Source organism: Xyrauchen texanus, chromosome 27, assembly GCF_025860055.1.
Source record: "Xyrauchen texanus isolate HMW12.3.18 chromosome 27, RBS_HiC_50CHRs, whole genome shotgun sequence".
Lineage (NCBI taxonomy): Eukaryota > Metazoa > Chordata > Actinopteri > Cypriniformes > Catostomidae > Xyrauchen > Xyrauchen texanus.
Window position 1 is genome coordinate 567,561 of NC_068302.1, and position 22,168 is coordinate 589,728.

The 22,168-nt window shown below is 42.1% G+C and overlaps 1 protein-coding gene across 1 annotated transcript in view; it reads left to right on the forward strand.

Annotated features, from left to right (window-relative positions):
• The first annotated feature begins 1,524 nt into the window (after window positions 1-1,524).
• Window positions 1,525-22,168, forward strand: part of wdr46 (WD repeat domain 46) — a 43,854-nt gene continuing 23,210 nt past the window's right edge. The window contains exons 1-9 of the mRNA XM_052093731.1: window positions 1,525-1,634; window positions 15,810-15,962; window positions 16,753-16,920; window positions 17,723-17,803; window positions 18,918-19,030; window positions 20,494-20,581; window positions 20,992-21,053; window positions 21,151-21,255; window positions 21,541-21,691. Coding sequence (XP_051949691.1) covers window positions 15,819-15,962; window positions 16,753-16,920; window positions 17,723-17,803; window positions 18,918-19,030; window positions 20,494-20,581; window positions 20,992-21,053; window positions 21,151-21,255; window positions 21,541-21,691 — 912 coding nt within the window. The 5' untranslated portion in view covers window positions 1,525-1,634; window positions 15,810-15,818. The remainder of the gene's footprint in view (window positions 1,635-15,809; window positions 15,963-16,752; window positions 16,921-17,722; window positions 17,804-18,917; window positions 19,031-20,493; window positions 20,582-20,991; window positions 21,054-21,150; window positions 21,256-21,540; window positions 21,692-22,168) is intronic.

The following is a 22,168-nucleotide window of genomic DNA, read 5'->3' on the forward strand; positions in this document are numbered from 1 at the left end:
CATCTGCTTGATTTGTGGATGGGCACCTGCGGCAAGTTGCATTCCTGTATTTCATTCAGGCAAGTGTCTTTCATTTCTGGCAAACTACTTGCTCTCAAAAGTTGCATACCCTCATAATTTGCTAGAAGGCCAAGGGCCCTTGATGAGAGGTTAAGATGGAAAGCAACAGAACTAAGGCAGTTCTTACTTTACACTGGTCCAGTAGTTTTGAGGGATGTGTTGACTACTGAATCAAAATGTTATGCTGTTGTCTGTGAGTATTTTCATCTTGGCAAGTCCCACATATTGTTTTCTGATATATGACTTTGCAAACACACTACTTTACATTTGTAAAGCGTTTTGGGGAACTCTATGTTCAGGGGTGGCCACTTAGATTTAATATCAGGGTTTCCTTTTGAAAACAGCTTAAAACAAATTAAAGGAATGGTTAGAAAACCTTAAAATGGTTTGATCACCACTGCAGTGAGTTATATGCAGAATTTCAGAACTTGATTGAACAAATGTACATTTACAAAAAATGTAAAATGCTGCACTCAGATGGACCTGATCCTCAAGGCTTTACAGGAACACTCTCCCAATTTAAAGAACTGGCAATAGATGAGTTTGTCATCAACTCATCAGATAGGGACAGATGTATCAAGATGCACATTAAGATACTCTTGGTTCAGAATAAAATTGTCTTTGAGGGTGAGGAATATATTGTCTGCAAAGAATATAGACACATTGCAAAGTTTTTTTGACTATCCCATTGACACAGATTTGGGAATTTGTTTTGTGTCAGATCTGTCACCAAATCTGATATGCTTCAAGTTAGATACCAATGTGCAGAAGTGCGTCCAGTTGGCATTGGAGGTTGACTTTGTTGTCATTCCACTTCTTCCTGCAGACCCATCCTAAATTGCAGTCTTGGCATGGTGTTGTGGTAGTCATTGGGATTGCTGAATTTTAGATATGCCAATCTTTTTATCTTGAGGAATATTATTGATAATTTATGTGCACATCACCATCAAATTTAGACAGCGGTGAAAGTGTCCAGCCTGCCTTTACTTATCTCTGTTAGTGTATCCCATATTTATACTACTAATATCTTGGGTTTGGAATATGTGTTAATGAGGAATTTTATATGCACATAAGCCATCGTTCATCTTTTAAAGCACGTAGGGTTATCATAAAAATTATGTACAAATTTTTATAGTAAAAAAAAGAGCAAAAACTATTCATGCTCTTAAAGCTAGTAACTTTGTGCCTCTTTCTGTTCTAGGCCATGTTTCACATTGTTGAGTTTCTGGGAACCGAAGATGTTGAAGTTGTTACAGCATTGTGGGTTGTAGGTGAAGTTTGTCAATGGCCAGCTCACTACAAATCTGATGAAATGGTAAAGGCCTTGCAAAATGAGGAGCAGCCTGGGCACATGGGATGCATTTTGTGTTCAAATTTTACATAGCTGGTATGCATATGTGATATTTACCTTTGGATTCGCTGGTTTGAAAAATCATAATCTAATGATATTTCTCATTTTTACACCAAACTACAAAACCACTCGTCTAAAACTTCTTCAAGTGGAAAACCCACACTGATCTTCAAACAGCAGAGGAAGAAGTTGAGGATGACAATCCAAAGAAACAGCGAAAAAGGTTGTAAGTATTAAAGTGTCATTCTACTACTATTGTTGTTGTAGATGTTAAATATTAGAGTAAAATCTTATGTCAACATCTGTGAAATTGTTCAGGTTCTGAAATCATATCTACAAGTTCTTAGAAATTGAGACTAATATATTTACAGAGTAAAAAAAAAAAATCACAAGTATTGCAACAAATATTTAAACATATATGATAAAAAAAAAAAAATGCACAGTGATCTGTAAGTTTCAACTGCAATACATCAGTGTAAACGGAAAGGAGGAGGCGAGAACCGGCTTGACAATATAAATAATATTTATTTAATATTTAACAAATATTTAATATTTATTAATAATGAAACTTAAGCAAAAAAAAACAAACACACAAAGGTGTCAGACAGATGCCCGTAAATCTCTCTCTCTGTCCCACTGCAGTCTCCAGTCGGCCTTTATCCCTCTCTGAGGGGCCGGGTGTGTAGCATCACGACCTGGCCCCGCCCTCCGCCGTCACAATCACATATCACTTTATGCAGTTTTCACACAGCAGTGTGTATTTATGTCAGATTACATAATTCTTTTTGTTATTAGTCAGCATTTATTTATTTTATTTAAAGTATAGCATTACTTCCTGTGGCAAACCTCACACAAACTGTGAACAGGATTTAAAAGGTATGGCAGAAGAGATTGAAATGGTTCCAGAGATTGAAATAATAAGGGAACATTTTAAACAAGGGCAGTCACATGATTTTAAGTCATAGCGATAACAAATGCCCTTTGACCAAATTATTCCCTTATTATTTAAATCTTTGTCAACATAGCTTTGACCATAATTCCTGTTAAAGGTTTGTGAGAGGCTTGACACAGGAACTGCCATTGTTTTAAAAAAGGAAAGTCTGACCAATAACAAAAGTATAGTCCCTACCTTTTCTGATTTGGGTTTATTTTGTTTCCTGAAATGATATTTTTTTTTAGAGTTTTGTAAGTTTGCTTTTTTTTTCTAAAACATTGTCATGTTCTGAATTTGGTGTTCTGTTACTGAGTCAACAGAGTTCATTCATTTGTGTATTCTTAAAGGCCTGCAGGATTACCATGACTCTAATGGGCCCAGTCAAGGAGATCAATAAATCCTACTGTATATGTTCGGATGGTTCCTGTTGCCACGGTTGCTGTAGAATTCACTTCTGCATTGACAGAATAGTTTTGATTTTGGGTGAGCTAACTTAACCCTAATTCACAGCTAATGGACACATGTTCTTTTATTTAGAACTGTGAGTTTCTATAATGTTTTCTATACAGATATTTTTGGCATAGTTGGATTGCTTCCCAGTTATGTATATGGCTTTTTAATTGTCAATATTAATAAATGATGATGCAATTATTTCAGAAATGTTTTTGGATAGTATGTAACTTATTTGAACATTTAGGCAGGGAATTTCTCTTTACTGTATGTTGAATATTGTTGTTGCAGAATTTACTTACAGTGTCACTGATATTCAGTCACTGAGTCACCAGAGTTTTAATGGCACACACACACACACACACACACAAGCAGACAGTACTCACACCTACCTGATTTTGTTTAAGGCTGAGATTACTATATCATCATCATCATCGGGCGGGCTTGTTAGGCACGACAATACTCTTCCACAACTTTTTATCCTCTGCCAATCTGGTGACCTCTTGCATTAGATGTTCTTTTTCCAATTCCAAGCCTAAGTGTTTAAGATCTTTGTGCACATTTTCTCGATATGAAAAGTGCTGTCTACCACGTGGGGTTGATGTTACTTCCGACTTGTAAAGGGCATAGATTTTCGCCGGTTCACACTCGTTCATTCGTAGACAGTGTCCAATAAACTGCAGCTGTCTCAATCTAATAGTTGAACTGATTGGAATTTGGCCAGTTTTCTTGTAAAGTTCTTGATTAGTCATATGAGCTTCAGCTTGATTGATGCCCAGCATGATCTTCTTTCTGGTGAAGATGTCGCGTTTGTGCTCCAGTGCCTCAGTGAGCGCCCAAGACTCGCATCCATAAAGCAGCACAGATATGCAAGCTGCATTGAAAAGCCGCAGCTTAAACTTCACTTTCGGTCTGGGTGATCTCAGGATGGTTTTGAGTTTGGTAAAGGCAACCCAGGTTGATACAATATAAGACCCCAAATACTTGAAGTCATCGACAATCGAAATATTGTTTCCATCGATGACGAGTTGTGTTTGAGTTTGGGATTTGTCGTTCAGTTGAATTTGGACGGTCTTTTCTACATTTATCTCAAGCCCCACCGCGGCAGCGTTTTGCTTGTTGATAGAGCGTTGTTGTTGTGCCCGAGTTGAAATGAAAGATCGTTCAGCTTCCATTTAGGCATTTCTGTTTTCTTTGTGCAAGATCGTTGGGGTCGTTGACTTTTTGGTAGAGATATTTCTTTGTGTGTTAGGTAAGCAAAATCACCTGTGGATTGTTTGGAGACATAATCTTTGACTATTATAAAGAGGAACGGTGCTAGAACGTCTCCTTGTAGGACTCCTGTTGTGATGATGAAAGGTTCTGACAGCTCACCTCCAACGTACACTTGACTTGTCGATTGATTGTACATGACTCTGATTGCACCTACAATTTCTGCTGGTATTCCATAGTGACGCAAGATGGCAAACATAATTTCTCGGTCGATCGAGTCAAAGGCTTTCTTGAAGTCAATAAATGTGATGTACATTGGGATGTCTTGTGCTTTTGCTCCCTCCATGATTCTGCGAAGAATGTGGATTTGTTGAGCACAACTGCGACCTGTTCTGAAGCCTGCTTGGTTGTTTCAGAGTAGTTTGTCGATTGGGTCTCGTATGCGGTTGAGTAACACTCGATTGAAGACTTTGGCTGCTATTGACATCAAGTTGATTCCTCAAAAGTTGGTCATAAGTTGTGAGTTTCCTTTCTTTGGAATTGGGTTAATCAGACTTGATGTCCATTGTTTTGGTGCCGTAAGATGCCTGTATACCAACTGACAGATGATGTGTAGTTGGCTTACCACAAAGTCGCCTCCGTCTTTTAGCACCTCAGCTGTCATTGCATAGTCTGGGCCTGGTGCTTTATTTCGTCTGAATTGCATTGTCGACTTGCTCTTGAGTTATGTCACCTAATGGTATGCCCGGGGTGTCGGTTGTTGTTTCATGGTTAACTTTCAGGCTTTCAATACTTTCAAGTATTTTGACCATTCGCTTAGGAGTTCGGTCTTGGAGCTGGGTGTACTGCCATCGAGCATTCGAACCTTGTTGGAGGAAGTGGCTTTTGGTTTTTCAGTGATGTCATTAACTAGCTTCCAGACTTTGCGGTACTTGTGATGTTTGTTCGCTAGTTCTAGTGCGTCGAGCTTGGCATTGATATAGACATCATTGTCTGCTTCATAAGCTCATGAGACTTGTGCCTGTGCATTTCGCCACGCCTCTTTGTCTGGCGTTTTTTGAGTTAGCTTAAATTTCGCTTTCAGATCTCCTTCTTTGGTGATGAGCTGGAGTGTGGTGTTACTGACCCAGCTCAGTTGTTTAGATTTCGGCCGTTTTCCGAGAACTGTTTCGTTTGCACCTACGAGTGCAGCATTCAGTGCGTTTGCTCTCTCTTGAATTTCGTCTTGTGGTTCTTGGACTGCCGCTTCATCAAAGAGGATTTCAAATCGTTTTTTCACATTCATGTTGAATTCGTATTTGAATTTTGGGATTTTCAATTTCTCATACATGAAAGTGTATCTAGCATTAGGTGGTGTTTTGCTAGATCTTAGCGCAAGCTTGAATTTGGCACTCACAATCTTGTGGTCTGATCCGATGCTGCAAGTGTTATATGTACGACAGTTCTTTACAGAAGTCCACCACTTTTTGTTGAACAAAATGTGGTCGAGTTGGTAATATTCGCCTTTTGGGCTTCTGTAGGTGCGCAGCCTTGTCGGTCGGTTCGGGAACCAAGAGTTGGCTGGTCGAAGACTTGCCATTTCACACATGCGAATCATTCGTGTCCCATTATTGTTGGTTGTTGTATGATAGCAGTGACTGCCTACAACTCTTGGTTTGTTGTATGACTGTCATTACCAATTCGTGCATTAAAGTCTCCTGCAAGAATGGTGATTGTGTGTGGTGGAATCGACTCGGTTAGCTCAGTTAGGTCATTGTAAAACTCGTCTTTCTCACATTCTTCGGCTGTCTCTTTTGGGGCGTACGCTGAGACTATGCATACTTTTGGATTGCCCTTGATATGTGCGATTATTATGCGCTCCTATTTGACTGTGATTGAGGTGGTTAACTGAGCAATCTTGCTGTTGTACAAAATGGCTACTCCATGGCAGATGGATGATGAGTCTGAGTGTGCCAGAGTCCAGTTGCTGCGTTGTTTATGTTGACTATAGCCCATCGTATCGGATGTTTTATGCCAGTGCTCTTGGATTGCTACAATGTCGATGTCGTATTTCTCGCAGTTGGCTATAATACGATCGATTTTGTGCGTGATGGGTTCGCCTGTTTCGGTGCTGATGGTATCGTTCAGCGTTCTAGCATTGTAGGTGGCCACAGAGAAGTGCTTGTTTTTTGTTTTTGTTTTTCCAATCTTTGCATATTTTTCAGTGGCTGGCAGATTGGTTGAACAGCCACTGCGGACCTTGATAACCTTGGCGATGGCCGAGCTATATATTTAATGTATATATATACATGTTGTGGCTCAGATATGGTACAGTTATGGTTTATTTGCTTCATTCCTGGCTGACATGCAGCTGTTCAATGACCTGCTTGTGGACCAGATCTGGCAAACAGGAGTGCATTTTCAAAGTCTGAACTTGAGGAATGTGGGAAAATTCATGGTTAGAATAAATATCAACTGTGGCCCACATTAGGGCCAGGTTTGGTTTATTTGGTTCATTCTTGGTTGACATGTGGCCATGCTGTGACCTGCTTGTGGCTTAGAATGGGTAAACATGACAAGACCATTAAAGTCCCATAATTCCATGCAGCATTTGGGCCAGATGAGGAAACGGAATGTGGGCCAGATTTAAAACGAACTGTGACCCAGATTAAGGCCAGTTCCGCTTTATTTGTTTTGTTTTTGGTTGATATGCAGCATTGCTATGGCTATTGCTATAGGGTGTAAAGGGTCATCACGTGACTTGCGTCAGTGCTGCAGAATACACTGAAGTCTATGAAGTGAGTGATATTTATACGTGTAAAGGGTCATCACATGACTCGCGTCAGTGCTGCAGAATACATTGAAGTCAATTAAGTGAGTGATATTTACACGTGAAAAGGTTCATCACATGACTCGCGTGAGCGCTGCAGAATGCATTGAAGTCTGTGAAGTGAGTGATAATTATACGGGTAAAGGGTCATCACATGACTCGTGTCAGCACTGCAGAATGCATTGAAGTCTGTGAAGTGAGTGATATTTATACGTGTTAAGGGTCATCACATGACTCGCGTGAGTGATGTTTATATGTGTAAAGGTGTGGAGTGGTGGTGTAGTGGTCTAAGCACCATAACTGGTAATCTGAATCAGAAGGATGCTGGTTCGAGCCCCACAGCCACCACCATTGTGTCCTTGAGCAAGGCAGTTAACTCCAGTTTGCTCCGGGGGGATTGTCCCTGTAATAAGAGCTCTGTAAGTCGCTTTGGATAAAAGCGTCTGCCAAATGCATAAATGTAAAGGATCATCACATGACTCATGTCAGCGCTGCAGAATATATTGATGTCTATGAAGTGAGTGATGATTATGTGTAAAGGTCATCACATGACTCGTGTCAGCACTGAAGAATACATTGAAGTCTATGAAGTGAGTGATATTTATACATGTACAGGATCATCACATGACTCGAATCAGCACTGCAGAATACATTGAAGTCTATGAAGTGAAGTGTTTTTCACACATGTTTCTGTTTCACCAATAATGTCTTTGATAGTACTAAGCAACAAGAAATATTTAAAAACTGTCCAAATTTGTGAAGAGACATTGAATGTCCCATAATGTCTTTTAATTAAATATGACCTTATCGTTTATGAATATCAGAGACCCCAGTTATTGAACTCATTTAAATTCCCCAAGAAAACGCTTGTAAACATAAACAAGTCCTTTTATTAATTTCTGCTATCAAAGCAACTGCAAGCTTTTTTTTCCCTCTCTTCCAAATACATGTTTTCAATGTTTATTGTGCACACCGCATGCAAACTGGTAAAATCGCCCCTCTGTGACACTTTCTGCAACTCTTGTCATGTGGAGGGCAATGCGGCGCTTGACGCTGGGTTCAGCTTCCAGAACCAAATTAAAACTGCCATGAGAAGTCGTCTGTCCTAGACAAAGAAGCAAAATCTAATGACAATCACCTCAGCATCAGTCTCCCTTCATACGTTTGATTATGCACAGGCGAGTTTAAGTCAATGCGGACCAGGAGAAGGTTTGAGTTGTCGATTGAGTTCTGTTCAGTTCGTTTTTCACGTGTTTTGTTCATATTTTAATCGTAATTGTTTTTTGTAATATTGCGTTGTTCATATGTCGTGTTTTAGTGGCCTCTGTTGAAACATTCATCTGCTTTGTGTCTCTGTTGTTCATCTGTTCTCTTCATAAATAAAAAAAATTATAATCTGCTGTATGCTCGTCCTGTAAATTCATTATTAAAAATGAAAATGTGAACGTAAATAAAAGCTATTAAATGTATTATTAAAATATGATAATTAAAATGACGGGTGATAGATTATGACTGAATTTTTACGACCCTTAGAAAGTCTAATGCAAGCTTTAGCATTTCTTTTTTGCCGAATTTCAAATATTACAAGAAAACGCGCTTCTAAGATGGACAGAAAAAAAAGTTCTTAAAAAGGAAAAATATTGATGATGGTTAGCCTATGTGTGGGATAGAGGTGTGCCGTAGAATTTGTTAGTCATAAAAAGTGTGCCATGGAAGAAAAAAGGTTGGGAAAAGTCTAGGTTACGGATGTAACCTCCTTTCCCTGATGGAGGGAACGAGACGTTGTGTCGAAGAAGCGAATATGCCTCTGATCTATGAAAAAAGGCCAAAGGGAATTAGGCAGACAGTATTTGCATACCCCGCCCCGGACATACGGGTATAAAAGCGGGCAAATACGTCGAGTTCATTCAGGAATTTTCTGAGACGGAATGGTACTACAGTGGCTCGGCTCAGCGACGTGGCCGGCAGGACACAACGTCTCGTTCCCTCCATCAGGGAACAGAGGTTACATAACCTAGACCTAGGTCCAATTCAAATCACGCCATGCACTGAGCCATGTAGGTGTATTGCTGACACAAGAGCGGGCAGGTATATTTACGTGCAAAGGCGACCAGATGTGTCAGACTGCACGTACCCTTCCCCAGTGTCCATAAAAGACGTCGGAACCCTTTTGGTTACCCTAAGCAGGGGAACAAGGCGACGCTTGCAATCTGGGAACGGGCCGAGCCTAGCCTCTTTTATCTCTATGTTTCTCGCATAGAGCCAAAGTGGCTGGGGCCCTTACACGCATCGTGGGAAGGGGGTCTTACCCAGTTTCCTATTCTTTCAGGGGGAAAAGACCCTGCGGAGACCACACCTGCCCAGGAACGGGGAGGTAAATGGTCGAAATACATCACATGGGCCCCTCAGGTCACATGAGCTCAGAACGACTAAAGCTCTGCATGCGGTCCAAGTAGGTACACAAAGCACGTACTGGACACAGAAACGAAGGGGCTGGGTCTGCCTTCTCCCGGGGCAGCGCTTGCAGGTTCACCACCTGGTCTCTGAATGGCATGGTAGGAACCTTGGGCACATAGCCCAGTCGCGGTCTTAGGATCACATGGGTGTCTGTCGAACCCAGACCCTCTTGATGGAGGTAAGCGTGATCAGCAGGGCCGTTTTTAGAGAGAGGGCCCTGAGTCCAACTGATTTTAGCAGCTCGAAGGGGGGAGGACCATTGAGAGATCCCAGGAGGGGAACAGGCTTGGCCGGGAGGGATTTAACCTCCGGGCGCCTCTTAGGAACCTGATGATTAAGTCGTGCTTACCCAGAGACTTGCCATCTACTGCGTCGTGGTGGGGTGCGATAGCAGCAACATACACCTTCAAGGTGGATGGGGACAGCCTCCCCACCAACCTCTCCTGCAGGAATAGGAGCACTGACCTAACTGCGCACCTCTGTGGGTCTTCAGCCCGGGAAGAACACCAATTCGCGAACAAGCGTCACTTCAGGGTGTAAAGTTGCCTGGTAGAGGGGGCTCTGGCTTGGCTGATCGTGTCTACGACGGCAGGTGGTAGACCAGCTAGATCTTCCACATCCCATCCAGGGGCCAGATGTGGAGGTTCCTGAGGTTTGGGTGCGGATGACAGAGCATGCCCCGTACCTGAGAAAGAAGGTCTTTACTCAGGGGAATTCGCCAGGAAGGGGCTGTCACGAGGAGTACGAGGTCTGAGAACCAGGCCCGGGTGGGCCAATAGGGAGCCACTTGTGTGACTTGTTCCTCATCCTTGTTTGTCTCAAACTAACGGGAAAAACTTCTGCAGGGCAAAGAAAACAGTCAACAACTCTAGGCAATTTATGTGCCAGCGTGCCTGTTGCACACAACGCCCGGACTCAATTTGGAGGCATCAGTCGTGACCAGGATGCATTGGGACACCTGCTGCAAGGGGACTCCTGTCAGCAGAAAGCAGAGGTCTGTCCAGTGTTTTGAAGTTTGGCGGCAGGCGGGGGTGATGATCACACGGTGCGTGTCGCGGCGCCATGCTTGTCTCGTGACTCTAGTCTGGGGCCAGTGCTGAAGCAGTCTCATATGTATCAACCCCAGCGGCGTGACCGGCACGGAGGATGTCATATGCCCCAGGAGCTTCTGGAAGGGTTTTAAAGGGACCGCAGTGCCCGGCCTGAAGGCGGCGAGGCATTTTAGCACTGACTGCGCATGCTCGTTGGCGAGGTGGGTTGACACTGAGACTGAGTCTAACTCCATGCCGAGAAAAGAGATGCTCTGAACCAGGGCGAGCTTGCTCTTTTCCCAGTTGACCTGAAGCCCCAAACGGCTGAGGTGCCTGAACACCTGGTCTCTGTGAGCACATAGTAACTCTCAGGAGTGGGCCAGAATGAGCCAATTGAGTATGCGAATGCCGGCTTCTCGGAGCAGGGCAAGGGCTGCCTCTGCGACTTTCGTGAAGATGCGATGGGCAGAAAGAGGAAATTGCTCTATTTTTGAAAAACTTGCAAAAAATACCTTTAACTGAATTTCTCTTCCCGGCCCTCCTCCGGGGACGGAGTGGTCTGTTTACCAACTCCGGAGCAAACGTCTCGATCTCTGGGTCGTCTATCTCAGGAGTGCTTGGGAGCCTTCCGGGTCCTCGAAGGGTCCGTGAGACGGGGGGCGTGTGTTTCCTGCGGGGTGCTCGACGCTGGGGCTGAGAGCTGGGCCCACTCTTGGTTGAGGCGGAGCAGAATTTTTTTTTTTTTTTAAGCCACAGGAGGACGCCCTTGGCGAGCAGACGGGGCATGGCCCATGGCGGAAGGTTTGCGGCGGGGCAGGATGTGTGAAATGGCCTCCGTCTGCTTCTTCACCGCTGAGGACTGCTGGGCGGAGTCGTCAACGGTGCCGCCGAATGGATGGAGCTGGGAGACGGGGGCGTTCGAGAAAGCGCCCGTATTCCAACCAGGTCCAGTCCATAGATTGTGTTTCTGGACCACAGGGGTGGCCATCGCCCATTCGAGTGCCGGCGCTTCTGACCTTTGGGGGGCGTGATCGGTCATTGAGCGCAGTTCCTGCAGCACATCAAGAACAGGACTACCCAAGTGCAAGTTTGAAGTGCCTTGGCCTTGTGTTGGTTGCAGGAGGGGCCGTGGCATGCAGGGCGGAAGCGGCCTGGGACCACTCCACCGTCAAGGGTAGTGAGAGCGGAGGAGTGAGGAAGCCATTTCAGGCAGTAAAAGGTGCCCTTTGCGGCTTACTCCAACTCGTCATGCACGTCCGGGAAGAAAGGAACCGGGGGGGCGTGGCTGTGAGCGGCGCACATGCCCGTGGAACCAATCAAGTAGCCGTGAGGGGGGACGGGGTTTTCCGGTCCAGCCTCGCGCTCGCGGTACCCGGGAAAGCATAGCGGACCTCTATGCATCGGGCTCAGACTGGGCGCGCAGACCCGAAGGTGGCGGTATCTTCAAAATAGCGTTAGTAGCCTATGGCTGTGTGGCAGCGGGGGCGTGGTCAAGCGCCCGTCCGGGAGAGAAAAGCGATAAGGGCGCTTACACCTGAGCTAAATTATGTCTAACACCTGTGTCTAATTGCAGCAAGCATGAGGAGAGCGGCATAAAAGAGCAGCAGCCACAGAGCCTCGGGACAGAGTGCCTACACCCAGAGTGGCAACAAAAATAACGTATTGTACGACTGTGTATCAAACAGAAAGTGTAATTAAAAGAATCTTACCTTGAAGCCGACGCTGGTTCCCGTGTCTTCCTTAGTGGAAAGCTTCACACTGGTGCCGAAACCCGGGAAAATTAGCTGGAAAAATTTTCGGCAAATTATGGAACAGAGTCGCCCCATAGAGTCCTCCCAGCTGGCGGAAGTCCTCCAGTCCCTCGCTACCCTCCATCAGAGCCACCAACAGTCTCTGCTTGAGCTCCGACAGGACCAGGATCGTCGGTTCTTTGAGATAATGCGGGCTCAAGCAGAGGACCGGCTTGCTATCCAGAGCCTCCTCAGCCAGGAGGCCGCTTCAGACACAGCCGCGACCCCGGACACCCGCGCCACACTGCCCCCACCCGCGCTAAAGAAGATGGGGCCGGCAGATGATCCGGAGGCGTTCCTGGACCTCTTTGAGCGCACGGCGGAAATTTGGGGTTGGCCAGCGACCAGTGGGCAGCCCGCCTCGTCCCTCTCTTGTCCGGGGAAGCACAGCTCGCGGCACAACAACTTCCGGCAACAAGCCTCCTGGCTTATACCGACTTGAGGAGAGCCATCCTGCAACGGGTTGGTCGGAGCCCGGAAGAAAGTCGCCAGCTCTTCCGGGCCTTGAAACTGGATAAGTCTGACCGCCTGTTTGCGTTCGCCCAGCGGCTCTGTGATGCCTGTCGGAGGTGGCTGCTTGCGGGGGACCGCGACGTCGAGGAGCTCGTCGATCAGGTGGTACTGGAGCAGTTTGTCCAGCGCTTGCCCCGGAGAACGGCGGAGTGGGTCCAGTGCCACCGCCCGGCGTCGCTGGATGAAGCCGTACGACTCGCGGAGGACCACATGGCGGCGATTCCAAGGGCGGATGAGCCCTCTCTCTCTTTCTCCCCTTCCCCTGTGTCTTCCCCTGTTTTTCTCCCCTCTCCTCTTCCCTCTCACTCTGCTCTCTCCCCAGGGTCCGTTCCTGCCCCCCGCAGGCGCGGAGGATTCATGAGACCAACTTCCCGGCCGTGGGAGAACCCGCCTACCCCTTCCCCATCCTTCAGCCGCTCTCCTCCTCAGGTGGGGGCGCCCGCCAGCACGGGTGCGGCCGTGGCGCCTGGGCCGGTCTGCTGGAGGTGCGGAGACCCGGACCACTTCTGGGATCAGTGTCCGCTGATGGAAATAGGGATGGTGGTGCGGGTCTCCGATGTCCCGCAGGCTGCCCCCGATCGGGCTGGAGCGTACCGTATTCCGGTAAGGATCCAGGGGGGTACATACCAAGCATTGTTGGATACCAGCTGTAACCAGACCACCATCCACCAACGCTTGGTTCAACCCGGGGCTTTGGGCTCAGCTAAACGGGTGAGGGTGAGGTGTGTGCATGGGGATGTTCACAAGTATCCCAGGGTGACTTTGGCGATCAAATTCCGGGGAGAAAACCATAATGTGGAGGCAGCGGTTAGTTCCCGCCTCACCCATCCGCTAATTTTGGGAACTGATTGGCCGAATTTTAGAAATTTATTGGAGGGAATTTGTGCGGATGGGTCCTGCAGGGAAGTGAAGAGATGTGTGATGTGCGATGCTTTGGCGGGGGAGGCGGAGCCGGGGCCATCCTCAGCTGCTCCGAATGACGAGGGAAGGGGCGAGGTTGTCGCCCCTTCTCTCAGGGAATTCCCGGAGGGGGACTTCCCCTTGGAGCAGTCGCAGGATGAAACCCTCACTATAATCCTATGGCTCACTATAATCCTATGGCCGGTCACCTAGGGGAAAGAAAGACAATTCTCCGTCTAATAGCCCGTTTCTATTGGCCGGGCATTGGCAGCGACGTCCGCAGATGGTGTGCGGCGTGCCGCGAATGTCAGCTCGTAAACCCACCGGACACACCAAAAGCGCCTTTGCGCCCCCTTCCATTGATCGAGGTTCCCTTCGAAAGAATTGGAATGGACCTCGTCGGGCCATTAGAACGGACGGCACGCGGACATCGCTTTGTGTCAGTCCTGATGGATTACGCAACGCGATATCCGGAAGCAGTGCCTTTGAGCAACATCTCAGCACGTAGTGTTGCAGGGGCACTCTTCAAAATAATCTCCCGGGTGGGGATTCCGAAAGAAATCCTCACCGCCCAAGGCACTACTTTTATGTCACGAACACTTCGCAAACTTTACGAACTCTTGGGCATTAAGTCGATTCGCACTAGCGTCTACCATCCTCAGACGGATGGACTGGTGGAACGATTTAATAAGACACTTATTAAATTTTTTTTAATAAGTTATTTAATTAAAGACACTTATATTTGACACGAGGGGGCTGAGGTGGTAATATGTTCGTAAACTTCTTCGGCCATATTAAGTACTACACGCAAGATCAGATAGAGAAGAATTATTAATGGAAATATATTCATCATTACACAGATTGAAAGAGGTTGGTATCATGGTGTATTTTTGTTGGGTCCCAGCTCATATTGGGGAATTTGGGAATGAGTTTGCTGGCAAACTAGTAAAAAAAAAAGCACCAGATAAAAGGGAGGTGGATATCAAAGTACCTATGGGAAAGAAAGGCAAAATCAGTAATAATAAAGAAGTTAATAAACAAATGAAAAATAAGATGGGAAAATAGTAATACAGGAAGGTGGTGTTATACTACAGTCTGTAGGGAGGGTAAACTGTCAGGGAGGAAACAGAAGAGAAGAAGTGTTATTATCTAGATTAAGATTAGGACATACAGGATTGAAATCAATGTTAGCACTTATGGACTTGCACGAAAATAGTTTATGTGATGTATGTGGTGTCTCTGAAACTGTATATCATGTGTTTTTTTATATGTAGTAAGTATAATATGCATTGCAGCTTGTGTTTTAGTAGTTTTAAGAATAAGCATGAGCTCAGTGTGGATACTAGTTGAAGTCTGTGTTCTGATTGGTCCCGAGATTTGGGTGGAGTATGACACATCCAGTGTTGGAGAGTAACGGAATACATGTAAAGGGATTACGTATTTAAAATACAAAATATGTATTCCACTACAGTTACAATTTAAATAATTGGTCATTAGAATACAGTTACATTCAAAAAGTATTTTGATTACTGAAGAGATTAGATTTTATTATCATTTGTTTCATTTAATATTTAGTACTTTCAGATGGAAAACATTTATACATAGAAATGATGCGATCCAAAGTGCATTTGAACAGCGGTGAAACATTTTCTTATGATGTGTTACATTCATACGAGCAGAGAGAGAAGTATGTTTGAAGGAAGTTTGGAGCAGAAGAAATAGAAATAAACCTTGTGTAAATCGTCAGATTAACGCTAAGCTAAAATGTTATTTCTAGCCATTTTACATGCACATGTTGCCAGACACAATCATATTTTTCTATCAAGAAAATTCTCGTTGGATCATAATTTCTTTTTCCTAGTAAGACCTTTGATATTAGGGCAAAAATCCTATTCTTGATGTTAATTTTTGTATTGTTATCCTGTAAAATATCTAAAAAATCTTTAAAACAAGATCAATTTCGTTAATCTTGTTTTAGAAACAACACTGCATAAGATATTTGGGTTTTCCAGAGAATGTATTATTAATTAAATGATGTATATTTTGTCTTACTGTATGGCAGAGTTTTTATAGTCAAAACAAATGAAAAAAAATCTACCAGTGCTGAAGAAGAAATCCAAAGTATTTAGAATACATTACTGACCGTGAGTAATCTAACGGAATACGTTACAAATTACAGCATGCATTCTGTAATCTTTAGTGGAATACATTTCAAAAGTAACCCTCTGAACCTTGGACACAATCCTACAAGATTTAATTCAGACGCATCACCCATAAAGAAATATGGTCATTTGCTCAGTAGGTGGCGGCAATGCTCCTGAAGCAGGAAGAACAAGAAGAAGAAGAAGAAGAAGAAGATGATCCCTGGAGAAAACTACAACCAGTCATAACAAAGATGGCGGCGCACACGGAGGAGGCGTTGAGTACACACGTGGAGAAAAAGTCCAAGAAAAAGGTTTGTACATTCACCCAAATTCTTGTGTGAAATAGTTTTTGTTTTTGCATAGTGAATAGGAAAATGTTTGTGGTTATTGGAGACTAGCATCGACAGAAGACTAGATGTTGTTTAGGGGGGGGGGAATGATCCTCGCTGGCTGATACGCCGTATATCTTTATTTCAGAATGTTAATATATATACTTTTTAAGTTGTTAATGAGGTTCATATAAAATACGTTTAGTATATATATATATATATATATATATATATATATATATATATATTAATTATTTTTAAATAAATATAGTTAATATATATTTTCATCATGTCTAAATAAAGTACATTTTATATATATATATATATATATAGATAGATAGATAGATATATTCCTTGTGTTAAAATAAAGTTTAAGCAGTACTGTTACGGTTCTGTCATGACATGGAGATTGTAATACCATGGTATTTACTTGACAATCCAAAGGTACTTTAACCATAACCATAACCATGGTGTTAATGTCAACAACAACAAAAAACATTGTAATACAGTGGTTCTATTTTTGTTTGCTACTTATCAAGCCTTTTTATTATAAAATAATATAACAATAAATATGATCTATGACTTCTGGTACAGGCATGTTGACTAAAGACTATTACAATGTTTCCTGTCAAGGTGAACTGTTTAAAAAAAAAAAAAAAAAGATCTGTGACAAATGTGGTCATGGTCATCTGCTGTATTTATATCCAAAGAAGATATTTTTTTCCTGATAGAAAAAGACGTGTATGAATGTGTTTGTCTTTTCCCCACTCAGCCTCCAAAGCGTTACTGGGAAAAAACAGAAGGTACAGATCAAAAGCGTCTTGAAGAAGAACAGAGTAAAGCCAGGCCGAACCACGAGAATGCAGTGCTCCATGGGACTAAGTCAAGAGGAAAGATAAGGCCATTAAAAAGGAAGAATGGTGGACAGTTCCTATCAGGGGTGAGGGTTTCTTGTTCCCCAAATGAACTGTATGAGAGCAGTTCAGTAGAATCTTATTGATGGCTTGAAATCAGTCTTTTGTTCATGTGTTTGTCAGAGATTGGAAAATGTTTTTGCTGAAATCATGACATCCGTAGATTACTAGTCCATAACGTTTCTTATGTCCTGATAAAAGTTTTTTTTAATTATTACGAGTACTGATACGATAGCCGTTTAATTATTTCTGAATTCCATGTCAACAATTTATTTTCATTTTAACATCAAAAACTTGTTTGATCAAAATAATATAGAACAATTAATTTTCAACATAATATTGTATTATTCTTATTAAATGAAGTGATTTATACAGAACGTCACAGCTCAATCCTACGTTCAACATTGGAGATATTTTCCTCAAATAAAGTGTAAAAAATAAACAGCATTACAGATGTAAGCTATTGCTTAAATGTAATATAATTGCTATTGAGTTTTTATTATTATTAGCTTATATTTAATTAAATAAATATGTAGTCTGTATGTTCCTCACACTATAATAAGTGCTCTGCTCACTGTCATCTGCTATGAATAAGTCGTCACAACACCAGCTTCACATGTGAAGTGAGCAGCACATGCAAACCTTATATTTATCTCATTTAATTGCTGCCTTTGTGGTTTAATAATCACTGACTTAACGTGATGGACTGTATAATGACATCTGTTGTGTGGGATGCAGCATCATGCAAAAGTTTGTCCTGATTTATCTTTTACTGTGGCTGAAAACTACTTTTGCACATCTTACCATTGTATGATTTCATGTGTTTAGAAAAAGGACCCTTTCCCTGGTGAGGCCCCAATACCACAGGAACAACTGCAAAAGTTCCAGAGAGGAGAGAAATATCATGTGGTGAGTCACAATTGTACATACAGGGACACGTTATACTTAAATCTTTGCCCAAACATGTTTCTATTTATACCAATGGTCTGTTGAATGCTTGATTCTGATTGGTTGACAAGTTCTAAGGTGTGCAGTTATTGTTCAGTAAAATGCACAGCTAAGAAGTACTTCCAGGTCTTGACTGCATAATGGTTCCATATCATTTTTCTAAATTATTTCAGTTATTTGATTTGTAATTTGGCCAATCACTCAAGAGGGAAAAGAACCACTAATCACGACCACAAGGAGGTTACCCCATGTGACTCTACCCTCCCTAGCAACTGGGCCAATTCGGTTGCTAAGGAGACCTGACTGGAGTCACTCAGCATGCCTTTGATTCAAACTCAGGACTCCAGGTGTGATAGTCAGCGGCAATACTCACTGAAATACCCAGGCATGAAAAATGTTATTTTAAAACAATCATACAACTAAAAAAAAAGGCAAGGAAGGAATTTCTAAATATAATAATTCTGTATACAATATTAAGATGCCATAATATAATGTATTTTATATTATGCAAAAATATTATGCCATTTGAGCACCTAGATATATATTTATTTCTATAGCACATTTCTTACACCATGGCAATTCAAATCCTTTACATACAAATTATAAAGAAAATGCAAGATGCATAAAAATAAATACATTTTAAACCAATTAAGAATAAAAATTCATAAAAGAAATACAAAATGTAAAAAATATTAAAATGATTAAAAAATGAAAAGTGCTGGGGAAAAAAGGGTTGCGTTAGCATTTTATTTTATTTTTTAAGATCAATAAGATATTTTTCATTTTGACATTATTTTTTATGTCAGTTAAGCATTTGTAATTACTGTAATGTGTCTGGATATTTGTTTTGTTATTACTCTTATACAGTGATTAAAATCATCCTGTCTGGACACAATAATATTATTGAATATTAATAGTTATTAGTTAAAAGCAGTACATGCTTCATTATCTTTATACACAATATAACTTTCTTTTGATTTGGAAGTGAAATATGACTGCTTTTGTGAAATTCATCCAAATAACCATGAAACATCTTGTGAATTCTTATTGTGTGTCCTTTTGTGTTTTGTATCAGCCTGAAGGGAGCAAGCGGAGGCTGAAGGAGACCATCGTGTGGTCAGAAACTGTGTCTGAACTCGCTCAGAAACAAGCTGCAAGATACGACCTCTTACTCCCAGAGGATGCTGGGTAATGTAGATCACACTTCTGTCAATGCCACCCTCTCTACATACCTTCAGAATCATGTTTAAAAGGGTAGTTCACCAAAAATGAAATATCATTTACTCACCCTCGAGTCATTCCAAACCCAAATGAAGTTTCGAAGAATTTCCTTGCTGCTCTTTTCCATGTAATGAACACATAGAGTAACCAGGGTCTGTCAAGCTCTGAAAGGGACATCATTATTTATTAGCTGAAAATCTTCCCCTCAACTTTAGCTCTCATCTGAACAATAAAGCCCCGTACACACACATCCAGCAGCTTCCAGTAACAAAGTGTCTGTTATCATATACATGAATATAATAAAAGTCATGCGTGGGAAAGAAACTGTCGTCAGTCTGAGAGTTTCATTCATACATTGATAAATCCTCCATCTAGTTAATGATGTTGAGCACTGCTGCAGTTCATATAAAAACACTCTCCACTGTAAAATGTTCATTTTTAGTGACCAAAAACTAATTCCTTGTCACATCAGAATGATATCATAGTTTTACTGGCAATATATCTCATCTGTGAACATATTTTCAAAAGATATGGCCAGATGTGCAGTCCACCAATAACATAAGAGTGATGGCAGTAGGAACACCTAACACAATAAAGTCGCTGTGTGTGTATACAGGGTTTATAGGGACAGTTCATCCAAAAAGTTCTCTCATCATTTACTCACCCTCATGCCATCCCAGATGTGACTTACTTTCTTCTGCTGAACACAAATAAAGATTTTTAGATGAATATTTCAGCTCTGTAGGTTCATTCAATGCAAGTGAATGGTGACCAGAACTTTGAAGCTCCAAAAGGCACATAAAGACAGCATAAAAGTAATCCATAAGACTCCAGTGGTTTTCTGAAATGATCCAGTTGGTTTTGGATGAGAACATACTGAAATATAACTCTTCTTTCTCTGTATATTCTCTAGGCATGATCATGATTTTAAGCTCCATTACATTTCCTATATCATGACATGTGATGAGCACTAGATGGCACTATAGGAACTGTAATGGGGCTTGAAATCATGATCCCCAAGGAGACTGCTGTCAAGAGTAAGGAGTTATATTTTGGTCTGTTCTCAACCAAAACCAACTAGATTGCTTCAGAAGACATTGATTAAACCACTGGTTGCTGTCTGAAGACTTGTACCATTCAAGTTCTCACAACAAGAGTGCTGTAGTATAGTATTTTTAGAGCTCAATAGTCCCAGCTCTCAAATTCTTTGTATGGAAAAGAGCAGCTTTGATATTTTGTAAGACTTTACGGTCCACTAAAGAGAGAGAAAGTCATTGTTTTTGAACGAGATGAGAGTGAATAAATTATAAAATAGTAATTGTATTTGGGTGAACTATTGCTTTAACATGCATCTCCTTTAATAAATGGCAGTACACACACACACACACACACACACACGCAAGAGCTCATAGCTGTCTGTCTGTCATCAGCTTCCTGGAGGGAGATGAGGATGAAGACACGTGTACGATCTCTCAAGAGGACATCGCTGATGCTGTTGACATCACATCTGGATCAAAGGTTTTAAACATTTCTAATTGAAGGTTTCTGTAAATGAGTGAAATTCACTATAATGAAAAAGTATATGTGTCAGGAATCAAGAACTGGTGCTTATTCATTACCAGTTTTATTAAAAAATATTTTTTATGACATTTGGTTACATTAGCAGTTCTTGAACGTCTATGTTCCTCCACCATTCTCAAACTCTTCAGTCTAAACTAAATGTAGCAGATGGTATAATACAGTAAGAATCAATTATTTGGCGCTTTCTCAGAAGTCCTTAAGTGGAATTAGATCTAGAATCCTTAAATCCCTGTTCCCTTTCCACTGACACAATATCTGTATGAATATTTTAATAATGCTTCTTGATTAGCCAATCAGAAAAGCTACTTTCTCTCTCCAATTCTGATGTGTTCTGTCTCTCCTCACAGTACTTCAACCTGAATCTCTCTCAGTTTGGACCGTACAGACTCGACTACAGCAGAACTGGACGGTCTGTGTAATTTGTATTACTGTGAACTCTGAATATTTTCCATGACAAGAATATCTGCAGGTGCATTTGAACACTGGAGTGTTTGTGTGTGTTACAGGCACCTGCTGTTGGGTGGAAAGAGAGGTCATGTGGCCTGCGTAGAGTGGCAGTCTAAAAGCCTCATATGTGAGATGAATGTCATGGAAACGGTGAACGACATCAAGTGAGTGAGAATGGAGTCATAACAGACTGCAGTGCTACTCTTATTGTTCTAGTTGGGTAAGCTGTGACACTTTTTACTAAAGTGAAATAAAAAAAACCTAATCATTTATTATCCAAAACAAAGTGGTAAGTTAAATCATTGCTGTAAATGTGTTCAGTTAAAACAAGAAACATAAATACAAATGAAATCTAATTAAAAAACTAAAACAATAATAATACACAATTTAGGCTGTGAATCGATTTCGATTTTTCATGGAATGAACTACATCATATGATCTTCCACTAGGTGGCTCCACACAGAGGCGATGTTCGCTGTGGCACAGAAGAAGTGGCTGCACATCTATGACTCTAAAGGTGTGGAGCTCCACTGTGTCAAGAAGTTCAATGATGTCTTGAGAATGCAGTTTCTGCCATATCACTTCCTGCTCGCTACAGCGGTGAGTCAACATAAATGAAGTATTACTTCTGGTAAAATGTACAGCATTACTTTAGGTGTTGAAAGTATTTTCTGCCGTTGTTCCTACATTTCCACAGAGACAGTATAATGATGAGATGAATCACCCAAATACATACAGTCAGGTCCATAAATATTGGGACAGTGACACAATTCTAATCTTTTTGGCTCTATACACCACCACAATGGATTTTAAATGAAACGAACAAGATGTGCTTTAACTGCAGACTTTCAGCTTTAATTTGAGGGTATTTACATCCAAATCAGGTGAACGGTGTAGGAATTACAACAGTTTGTATATGTGCCTCCCACTTTTTAAGGGACCAAAAATAATGGGACAGATTACCAATCATAAATCAAACTTTCACTTTTTAATACTTTACAGCCTGAAGTCTGGAACACATAGACATCACCAGACGCTGGGTTTCATCCCTGGTGATGCTCTGCCAGGCCTCTACTG